The 10,826-nt window shown below is 46.8% G+C and overlaps 1 protein-coding gene across 1 annotated transcript; it reads left to right on the top strand.

The window, feature by feature from the left end:
- The first annotated feature begins 291 nt into the window (after nt 1-291).
- On the top strand, nt 292-10,613 carry MED10 (mediator complex subunit 10). Its single transcript, XM_048516289.1, has 4 exons — nt 292-460; nt 5,282-5,365; nt 6,497-6,599; nt 9,954-10,613. The coding sequence occupies exons 1-4, from the start codon at nt 339-341 to the stop codon at nt 10,047-10,049; spliced, it is 405 nt and encodes a 134-aa protein (XP_048372246.1). The 5' UTR covers nt 292-338; the 3' UTR covers nt 10,050-10,613.
- Nucleotides 10,614-10,826: the final 213 nt, after the last annotated feature.

Below are 10,826 nucleotides of genomic sequence, written 5' to 3'. Positions count from 1 at the left end.
CAATTAACACAAACCGTGAGAACTGCGCATGCGCCCAACAGCCCCTCCTCCTCTTCCTCTCAAGAGACGTATCGGCTTATCAGACAACGCAGAGGAGAGACAAAGGGCGGAGCAAAGGTGTAGCCACTCCCCCACTCTCGGCCCAGCGATTGTGAAACGGGGCTACAAAGTTACGCATGCGTAAACCCCCCCCCCTTTCCTTTCCAACTCGCGGCCGGGCGGAGCTCGAGGGACGCTACGTCGGCTGTGATTGGATCGCCGCGTGTCTAGAGGCGGGGTCGGTGGGAGGGGCCGAACCCGGAAGCGGTTTCCGTGGTGACGCCCTTAGCGACGAGGCGATGGCAGAGAAGTTCGACTCCTTGGAGGAGCGCCTGGAGAAGTTCCTGGAGAACCTCCGGCAGTTGGGCATCGTCGTCGGCGAGTTCCAGCCCAGCAGCCAGGCGGGCCTCACCCAGAAGCTGTGAGCGGCGCCGCCCTTTGCCCGCGGGAGGGGCCCCGGTGGGCTTGGGGGCGGGCGAGGAGGGCGACGAGGCTGCCTTCACAACAACAGTCCTGCGAGGTAGGCTGAGTTGGGGAGGGGAGGGGCCGGCCGAGGCGGAGGTCTCCCGCGTGCGCCTCGGACTCCAGCCCTTGTGTCAAGCACAGGCTTCACTCTGACTTTGTTTCTACCTCAGGGCGGCCAACAGCGTCGCCCATCAGAACAACACTCGCAATAGCAGAGCGATGACAACTAAAGCAGCGCAACCAGTCAGTCAGGCGTCAAAACATAGACAGATGTAGAAACTTAGTACCCCTTCGTATCGCTGCTTAAGTGGTTTTAATGGATTTTAGAGTATTTGGTCACCATTGTGACCCTTGTTGTATATTGTATATATAGTGCTGTGCACCGCCCAGAGCCCCCGTGGGGATTGGGCGGCCTATACATTTAAATAATAAATAAAATAAAAATAAATATTGTCGAAGGCTTTCACGGCCGGAGTCACTGGGGCGCTGTGTGGTTTCCGGGCTGCATGGCCGTGTTCCAGCAGCATCCTCTCCTGACGTTTCGCCTGCATCTGTGGCTGAATGCATCTTCAGAGGATCTGATGGTAGGAATGGAAAGCAAGTGGAGTGTATATATACTGTGAGGTCAAAAGGTGAGGCCCTCTGAATAGAGTAGCCTGGTATGTGAGTCACAGAGAAGTCTGTAGCATGGGAGTAACAATGAAGATAGCAAGGTCAATAGGCGAATGCATCTGAATACAAGCCTTTATTGGCATAAAATAAACATACAAAATCAGCATACAAAATTTGCCCATTATTGCTCACAATTATAGACACTGGTACTAAAATACTAAATACTAAAATATATACATGGTCCTTCTGTAACTATAGGACATTCCTTCAGCTAAGTTAACTCACTTAAACATCATCAGATACTGACAGAAGCTAGCAAAATTACTGCTGGCTATATGTGGTCATAATACATAGACATTGGTTGGTGTTCATCTAGACTTACGTCTATTATTGTTAGCAGAAATTTTGCTACATACTCACACACTGTGGGAACAATGTTGTTCAAAAGCATAGGTATCTTAAGAGCATCAGTTAGATTGTTATACAGAACTGGGATAAGTGCAGATTGTGACATTCTGATTTTTGCAAACCTTACACAATAAAAGAGGGTATGATCGAGTGTCTCCACCTGACCCATATTGCATGGACATAGCCTCCTCTGTTTATCAATTTGTTGATATCTGCCATAGAGCAGCATAGAAGGCATTAGATTGAATCTGGCCAGTGTTAAAGCTCTTCTTAATTTAGGGGTTATGTATCCATACTGTAAATAGTTGGCCATGTGTCCTTGTTCAATTGGAATAAGCAGGGTCAGGGGGAAACACGCTTTCCTCTAGCTGTTAATATCATATCCCCATACTCTTGTTCTAATAGCTTTTAGTTTTCAAGCAGCTATTATGCTTCTGATAGGGAAAGAGGGACCAACGCCTCTAATGAAAAGCCACGAGTGTTGCCTTTTCCCTCAACTAGTTTCAGCCAACCAGAATTTGCATAGTCGGAAAGCATGAGGTGTAACAAACTGGAGTGATCCCGCAAATAAGGATACGTGAGCCAGTATCTGACAGTTCTCAGCCAGGCCATCGTGGCTATTATGATATTTGCCCGAGTTCTAAACATAGGGCTGCATATGAAGCACAATTTGGTAAGCCCATAATTTTGTGGAAGAAACGGGACTGGGCAATAAGCTTATATTTTTGTTTATAGCTCTGATCCAAATAGGTGCTCCATAGAGGAGCTGGAGAGTCGCATTTTAGCATTGAACACCCTTCAATGCGGCTGGTAGATACTGGTGGCCCACAGTGAAAAAGAAACACTGAATTGCTAGGGCACTGTTGTTAGCTGCAGCGAGTGCTAATTTCCTATGTACTGCCCAATTAAGGTTGCTAGTAAGAGTTATGCCCAAATATTTGAACTGGTTAACTTGTTCTATGGGTCTGTTATTGATGGTCCATGTATGACTAGGGGGGAATGCATCTGAATAGAAGTATCCTGGTCTTTGTTTCCTTGGTTGCTATTGTCTATAGTTGTCCTGTGTTTGTGTGGAGCTGATTAGTCACTGTCTTGATTCTAGAGTTTTTCAACACTGGCAGCCAAATTCTGTTCATTTTCATGGTTTCTTCCTTCCGGTTGAAGTTGCCCATGTGCTTGTGAATTTCAATGGCTTCTCTGTGTAGTCTGACGTAGTGGTTGTCAGAGTGGTCCAGAATTTCTGTGTTTTCAAATAATATTCTGTGTCCAGGTTGGTTTATCAAGTGTTCTGCTATTGCTGATTTTTCTGGCTGAAATAGTCTGCAGTGCCTTTCGTGTTCTTTCATTCGTGTCTGAGCGCTGCGTTTGGTGGTTCCTATGTAGACTTGTCCACAGCTACATGGTATGTGGTAGACTCCTGCAGTAGCTAATACCCCTTTATTCTCTACTCTGCTTTCCTCCAAGGGGTAACAATTGAATGAATCCAATCACATCACATTTTGCTTGCCCACTCTGGTCTCATTATATTCAGTACAAGGGATGGGGAAAGGGGAGGGGTAGCAAAAGAGGGGGTGAGGTTGAAGGGGAGACCAGGCAGACAGCGGGACGCTGCCAGTGGTGATGCTCAACGTGCATCTTTTTACACATGCTGTTTTCCTGCCCTTTGGCTTGCATCTAAAGCCTGGCTGCTGTACTTAGGTGTGTGAGGAGGTAGAATAGACGGTGCCGCTACCATTAGTAGGTACCAGCTTTGAGTTTTTTCCCTTTTAAATGTGCTTTTTCTAAAATAAACTCCCTGTAAAAAGAAATCTACTCATTTTTCCATTTACAAGGCATTCTCCACACAAAAAGCATTACAGAATATCACTGTGGCAGCTCTAGCAATGGGCCGTCTTGATTTTCTTGCTTGTGTGAATCAGACATTGCCTCTGTGATGTGGCATGGAGAATTTTCCAATATGCAAGTTTTATCAATGCTATATTCTTATGTGGAAGATTTTCTGCCCGCTTATGTAAATATAGTCCATTTTCTGCCCGCTTATGTAAATATAGTCCATTTATCTGTAGTTATCAGGGATGATCTGCTGAAAATCGGTCATGTTATGTGGTCAAAAAAAGGTTTTGAAATATGACCAGGTGTCTGAGCTCATATATGGTCTAGGTTTGTGTGTGGGTTGTTGGCCTTTTGCCAACGTTTTGTGCTAACACTATGTCAGTACTTAAAATATCAATTTGAATTTCCCCAGAAAACTTATATCACTGCTTTATTTATCTGCTCTGGCTTCCACAGTGGCACATGGACAGTGGTTCTTAAAGAGGAAGACTCGCCTTCCGAATCTGTCCAGCTGTTCCCCTTGTTAGAGCAAAGGTTGAGCAGGATGTTTGGGATGCTGTCAGTGCCTACTTTTCTCTGCTTGTAACCAACATTTGACATGGAGACGTATTACTCCCTCTGAATGTGGGACTTTGGAGAGGAGAGGAGAGGAGACGTCTGAGGGGGGATATGATTGAAGTCTATACAATTATGTATGGGGTAGAAAATGTTGACAGAGAGAAATTTTTCTCTCTTTCTCACCATACTAGAACCAGGGGGCATCCATTGAAAATTAGGACTAATCAAAGGAAACACTTCTTCACGCAACGTGTGATTGGTGTTTGGAATATGCTGCCACAGGAGGTGGTGATGGCCACTAACCTGGATGCTTTAAAAGGGGCTTGGACAGATTTATGGAGGAGAAGTCGATCTATGGCTACCTATGGCTTGATCCTCCTTGATCTCAGATTGCAAATGCCTTAACAGACCAGGTGCTCGGGTGCAACAGCCGCAGAAGGCCATTGCTTTCACCTCCTGCAGGTGAGCTCCCAAAGGCACCTGGTGGGCCACTGTGAGTAGCAGAGAGCTGGACTAGATGGACTCTGGTCTGATCCAGCAGGCTAGTTCTTATGTTCTTCTGTTCACCTGGGCAGGACAGGAACACCAGTGCCAAGAAGTCCACTTTCCCCAATGGACTGATCTCCATGGCAGATTAGCTGTCATTCAGAGCTATGCTAAACTCTGCGGCTTCGTGTTGATGTGTTTGGGGCTGTGTAGGGATGGGTGGAGGAAGGGGAAAGTGAGGATGGGGGATGAGTCTGAATTTGTGTGCATCGAGGAATGCTGCTGTAAATTTCATTGTGCGTGCACAATGACAATAAAAATGCTTATGCTTATGCTTACCACTCAGGAAAACTTGCAAGCACTGAAGGCAGTGGGGGGATCCAGCAGGTTCGCACCAATTCGGTAGAAAAGACTTCTTTTCTTGCCTTGTCACGGCTAAGACATGTGGTTAGATACATCTCTCATAGATGTGTGCAGATCTTTTTAAAGTGTCTTCTAAATGTGATTTGTGATCAGGAAGAGATGAGAGCTTTATGCGTTTCTTTTTCTTTGTTCTAACCTTGTGCTTGTGTTTTAATAACTGCTGGTGTTTCTGAGGAGACTATGAGAGTGGACAGGATCCCTTTATCAGTCTTCGTGGTGTTCTTATAGAGCATAGGTGTCAAACTTGCGGCCCTCCAGATGTTATGGACTACAGTTCCTATCATCCCCTGCCAGCATGATGCTGGCAGGGGATGATGGGAACTGTAGTCCATAACATCTGGAGGGCCATGAGTTGGACACCTGTGTTATGGAGCATTCCTCTACCCCTCCACCACCCTGATGTTCGCCACTGTGTTATTAATTTTGTAGTACTAATAATAGTCTGGTTTTTTCCTAGGAATTTTATGGTTACTGGTTTGCAAGATGTTGACAAGTGCCGGCAGCAGCTTCATGACATCAGTGTGCCTTTGGAAGTCTTTGAGTAAGTAGCCAATGGCTTGTTTGGTAGTGTTCAGGAAAGCACAGGAAACAGCATCTCTTTACAGTGGGGAGTTTGAACATCACTGCAGACCATGGACGTAGGTAAGGGGGGGTTCTCGGGTTTGAACCCCCCCCCATTCATGTCCGAAGCTCCACCCACCACATTTTAGTGCTTTTCTGGTTTTTGGCCTGCAGGGGGCGCATTTTTGGGGCTAGCAGCACCAAACTTTCCGAGATTGTTTTGGGGACACTCCTGATGATGCTGTCCAGGTTTGGGGAGGTTTGGTTCAGGGGGTCCAAAGTTATGGACTCCCAAAGGGGGTGCCCCCATCCTCCATTGTTTCCAATGGGAGCTAATAGGAGATGGGGGATACACCTATGGACCCCATCCTCCATTGTTTTCAAAGGAAGCTAATAGAAGATGAAGGCTACATCTTTGAGGGTCCATAACTTTGGACCCCTTGAACCAAACTTCACCAAACCTGGGATGTATTATCAGGTGAGTCTCTTATTGATACCACCCAGGTTTGGTGAAGTTTGGTCCAGGGAGTCCAAAGCTATGGACTCCCAAAGGGGGTGCCCCATCCCCCACTGTTTCCAATGGGAGCTAATAGGAGATGGGGGCTACACCTTTGAGGGTCCATAACTTTGGCCCCCCTGAAGCTCAAGTGTGAAGGTAGTTGACACAGCTCAAGTGTGAAGGTAGTTGACCCTGGACTGCAACTTCCTGCTGGCCACTTCTCAGTAATAATTCCTTTCCCTGGTTCTGGTCCTAGACACATTTCTGGAAGCTGTCTCATTTTTAATATTTTTGTTCTTTGAAATATTCACTTCCAGTTATGTCTGTTTTGGCTAAAATACCATCACTTTCTGTAGGCCAAGAGCGACTGGGTACTCGTACTGGGCTAGTTTTCTTACTTCCTTGTAGCTTGTAGATGTATTGGATGATCAGCGCCAGCCAATGTAAGGAAATACCAGCATCATGTTTTTCATCTTGCTTGAGTAAACCATTCCTCCTGTTCATAGACATGTTCCCAAAGATGGTGTGGATAGACAACTCACACAGCTATAATATAACAAATTGTACTGCTAAGTATAATCATACTAACACAATTTTGTTTCGTTTTTCTAGGTACATAGATCAAGGCCGCAACCCTCAACTATATACTAAAGAATGTTTGGAAAGGGCTCTGGCTAAAAACGAGCAGGTGAAAGGCAAAATTGTTACCATGAAGGTAAGATGCAGATTTATATAAAAGCTTGTATTATTAGAACAATACCTTCATGTGAGCAGCAGTGGCGTAGGAGGTTAAGAGCTCGTGTATCTAATCTGGAGGAATCGGGTTTGATTCCCAGCTCTGCCGTTTGAGCTGTGGAGGCTTATCTGGGGAATTCAGATTAGCCTGTACACTCCCACACACGCCAGCCGGGTGACCTTGGGCTAGTCACAGCTTCTCGGAGCTCTCTCAGCCCCACCTACCTCCCAGGGTGTTTGTTGTGAGGGGGGAAGGGCAAGGAGATTGTCAGCCCGTTTGAGTCTCCTGCAGGAGAGAAAGGGAGGATATAAATACAACTCTTCTTCTTCTTCTTCTACTCTAATCTGGAGGAACCAGGTTTGATTCCCTGCTCTGCCGCTTGAGCAGTGGAGGCTTATCTGGGGAATTCAGATTAGCCTGTGCACCCCAACACACGCCAGTTGGGTGACCTTGGGCTAGTCACAGCTCTACGGAGCTCTCTCATCCCCACCTACCTCACAGGGTGGTTGGGGTGGGAAGGGAAAGGAGATTGTCAGCTCCTTTGAGTCTCCTTACAGGAGAGAAAGGGGGACTATAAATCCAACTCTTCTTCTTCTTCTTCTTCTTCCTCAGCATGTGTGCTTTGTAGAAACTGATGATCACATGTTGGTAGTGGGGGGGTTTCATGTTCCATTTGTGCACAAAGAGGATCTTGGGGTAAAGATGAAGTCTCTATTTTTGGGTCAGTCAGCACGATCCAGAGTGGGGCCAGCTGTGCAGCGGCCAGGGACAGTGCAGCCACAGGACAGCCGAGCTGCCTCCTAAGCAGTTTGCTGTGCTGTGGCCAGGCCTGGGACGGTGCAGCAAAAAGCCAGTCTGCGGACCTGGAATGGCAGCGCAGCAGTGCCAGCATGGAGAGGGTGGGGCAGGGGCCCTGGCAGACAGAACGGCAGCCGTCCATCAGACATGCTCATGCTAAGTCTGCACATCTGGTAGTTGTGTCAACAGGACACCTACTGGGAAGTGTCTATGACTGGATATATGTTTATAAAGGGGGAGGGGCCCCACTATTCACTCCTGCTCTGGTGGCTGAGCTGGCTTCTGCCACTGACCCATTGGCCTGCTGCTTGGAACAGCAGTGATATAGGACAGTGATGGCGAACCTATGGCACGGGTGCCAGAGGTGGCACTCAGAGCTCTCTCTGTGGGCACACACAAACAGAGTTCATCATGTGGGGGGGGGGGGAATTGCCCCCCCCCCCCCATCTAGGCTGGCCTGGGCCACTGGGCTCGATTATTAGCATTAAACCTAGTTTTGGGGAAGCAGTGTAAGTAACCCTGTTAAGCGCTGTTAAACCCCACTGATTTTCATGCGAAGAACTAAAGCGTGAACTAAATACAAAGACCTGGGAGTAAGCTTGGTTGCTGGCAATGTGGTTTGCTTCTGAGTAAACCCTCCTAGGATTGTGATTCACCCATTCGAAGAGTTGCATGGTTGCTTCAAAGCAGAGCCACCTTCTACCACCAAGCTTACTCTTGAGTAACGCACGCCTAAGAGCCAACCATTTTTTCTAACCGAAAACCTCAGTATTCAGGTTAAATTGCCGTGTTGGCACTTTGTGATATATGAGTGGGTTTTAGGTTGCAGTTTAGGCACTCAGTCTCAAAATGGTTTGCCATCACTGGCATAGGAGGTTAAGAGCTCGTGTATGTAATCTGGAGGAACCGGGTTTGATTCCCGGCTCTGCCGCCTGAGCTGTGGAGGCTTATCTGGGGAATTCAGATTAGCCTGTGCACTCCCACACACACCAGCTGGGTGACCTTGGGCTAGTCACAGCTTCTCGGAGCTCTCTCAGCCCCACCTACCTCCCAGGGTGTTTGTTGTGAGGGGGGAAGGGCAAGGAGATTGTCAGCCCCTTTGAGTCTCCTGCAGGAGAGAAAGGGGATATAAATCCAAACTCTTCTTCTTCTTGGCTTGCTTCCAGGGGTGACTGTGCTCTTAGAGGCTGGGTTGTGCCGATGAGTTGGGGAGGGGGCCTTTTTCACAGTCTGAGGAGTGGGCTGCGGCTTTTCCGGCATAACTTTGTGCCAGAAAAACGTTTGTATTCCACCCCCAAAAGGCTCTGGGGGCTGAGTATCCTCAGCCTGCCCCTAGCAACGGAGCCAGCCTGAGCCCCTGCGTAGCATTTCCTTGTTGTGCCATGGCATGGCATATATGCTTTGGCATGGTTGTAAACACTCCTTATGCCAGCGCACGTGGCATTTATGCCAGGGGCACACCGCCTTCACAGCACTACTTTCTCCCCCCCCCCCCACTTTTCGGTTTGCTCCGAACATATAAAAAACCCTTTGAAATCTGAGAAATTGACCCGCAGTGTTTCATTTGCTGTGACCCAGTTCTGCAAACAGTTGCAAAGTCTTACCTTTTTGAACCCCATGATTTGCTGACCCTCCTGATAAACAATTGGGGTGTGGTAGACACATTGTGCTAGAATGTTACACAATGACATCGGTGTCATGTTGGCCTTGCACATAACTCTTATACGGTGTCTTTCCAGTCTGAACGTCCTAAACCATAAAGTGCCAATTCTTAAGTGATGCTTGTGAAAAAGGAAAAAAACCTTTGGTCAGTAATATACGCGGGTAGTCTTCCATCTTGCTGGAATACGCCTCAAGAGAACTGCGAGATCACAGTGAAATGTTGTGTTGATCACTGTCCTGGCAGTTGGGTGAAGGCTTTGAGTGTTAAGATGGATCAGATATGTTTGCATTCTTAGTACGAGGCCATCGATGGGCTGTGGATTTACTCTGGTGGCTGTGCCAGCCATTAACTGTCCTGTGTTTGCATCTCAAAGATGTTTACAGGACGCAGTTTCATAGACTTAAGGAATGGTGAGACACCTGTTATGTGAGTGGAACTGCAATCCAGCTTGGATGGAAGGGAGCATCTGCTTGGCATGGGGTGCAGAAGTTCCTTGAACATCAGGAGCACCAGAGGTTGGCTACCCTTGGGCTCCTTCTGCACATGCAGAATAATGCACTTTCAAACTGCTTTCAGTGCTCTTTGAAGCTGTGCGGAATAGCAAAATCCACTTGCCAACAGTTGTGAAAGTGGTTTGAAAACTCATTATTTTGCGTGTGTGGAAGGGGCCTTGGAGTAGATAGAACTGACTTTGAAAGACCCGTGGTCTCATTCAATGGTGGCCTTGCAGGTGGCCCCTTTAACTGATTCCAGATGTAGCCCGCCGGTGTCCATGTTTTCTTTACAAAAGGTAAACTGGGCAGGTCCTTTATTACTGTCTGTCACAAAATGTCCTACTCTCATGTGTGCAATCCTTTTTTTTTTCCTTCTAGAAATTCAAAAGCTTGTTGATCCAAGAGCTGACAAAAATGTTCCCGGAGGACATGGCCAAGTACAAAGCTGTTCGAGGTGAAGATCCTTCTCCTTGAGAGAGAAGTTTGTTTTCCACCATGGCACATTTGTTTCCTCTGGGGACTGCAGATCGGCTGCTGTGACAATATTGACTTGCCCAGAGGACTGAAGAAATCAGAGTTTTCTGCTGGGTGATGTTATGCGAAACGTTTTGTTCCTTGGCCAGAGAGCAGGCGGATTCCCATACTGGATAATGGCTTCAAGACTCTTGGTTTTGGCAGCTGCCTTCTCATACTGTCTCTCAGCTCTGTTGTTTTTTTAATAGGTTGTTCAGATGTTTCAACATAACCTGCCATGAGAGATAGGGAAAGCAGTCTGTTGTTCTTGGTGCAGTCAACTTAAAAAAAGAAGCAGAAGAAATGTCCATGCTTCTTGTCTCTGTCTTAAAAATTAAAGGGCTTGTTTTGTTTTGTTTGATGACACTGAAGGGCAGCTGGAGTACAATTTGTTTCTCTGATTCTGTACGAATGAACAAGCCGAAATGTTTGAAGCACTGTATCGGAGAAACTTTCTAGCATTCTCAATTTTATATATATTATAGCAGTCCCCTTTCCAGCCTTTGGAGACTGCAGTTTACTTTACAATGTTGTTTGTTTGTTTGTTTATTATTTCGATTTTTATACCGCCCTATCCCCGAGGGGCTCCGGACGGTGTACAACAAAATTAATACAAACAAGTTAGGGGCAAACCATACAAATAAGACAACAGCAGCCCATAAAACTCCAACATTAAAACATGCTAAATTTCATTAAAACAGCGGTGATTTCATAATAAAGGCACCCGAAGAGTCCTTT

This window comes from Sphaerodactylus townsendi, linkage group LG14 (genome assembly GCF_021028975.2).
Source record: "Sphaerodactylus townsendi isolate TG3544 linkage group LG14, MPM_Stown_v2.3, whole genome shotgun sequence".
Taxonomy (NCBI): domain Eukaryota; kingdom Metazoa; phylum Chordata; class Lepidosauria; order Squamata; family Sphaerodactylidae; genus Sphaerodactylus; species Sphaerodactylus townsendi.
This window is presented reverse-complemented; position numbering and strand designations above follow the sequence as displayed.

Excerpts from the sequence above, each read along its gene's own strand:
- MED10 (XM_048516289.1), top strand. The coding sequence starts at position 339 with ATGGCAGAGAAGTTCGACTCCTTGGAGGAGCGCCTGGAGAAGTTCCTG. Across the intron at positions 461-5,281 it reads GCGGGCCTCACCCAGAAGCT|GAATTTTATGGTTACTGGTT; the intron begins GTGAGCGGCGCC and ends GTTTTTTCCTAG. Across the intron at positions 6,600-9,953 it reads GCAAAATTGTTACCATGAAG|AAATTCAAAAGCTTGTTGAT; the intron begins GTAAGATGCAGA and ends TTTTCCTTCTAG.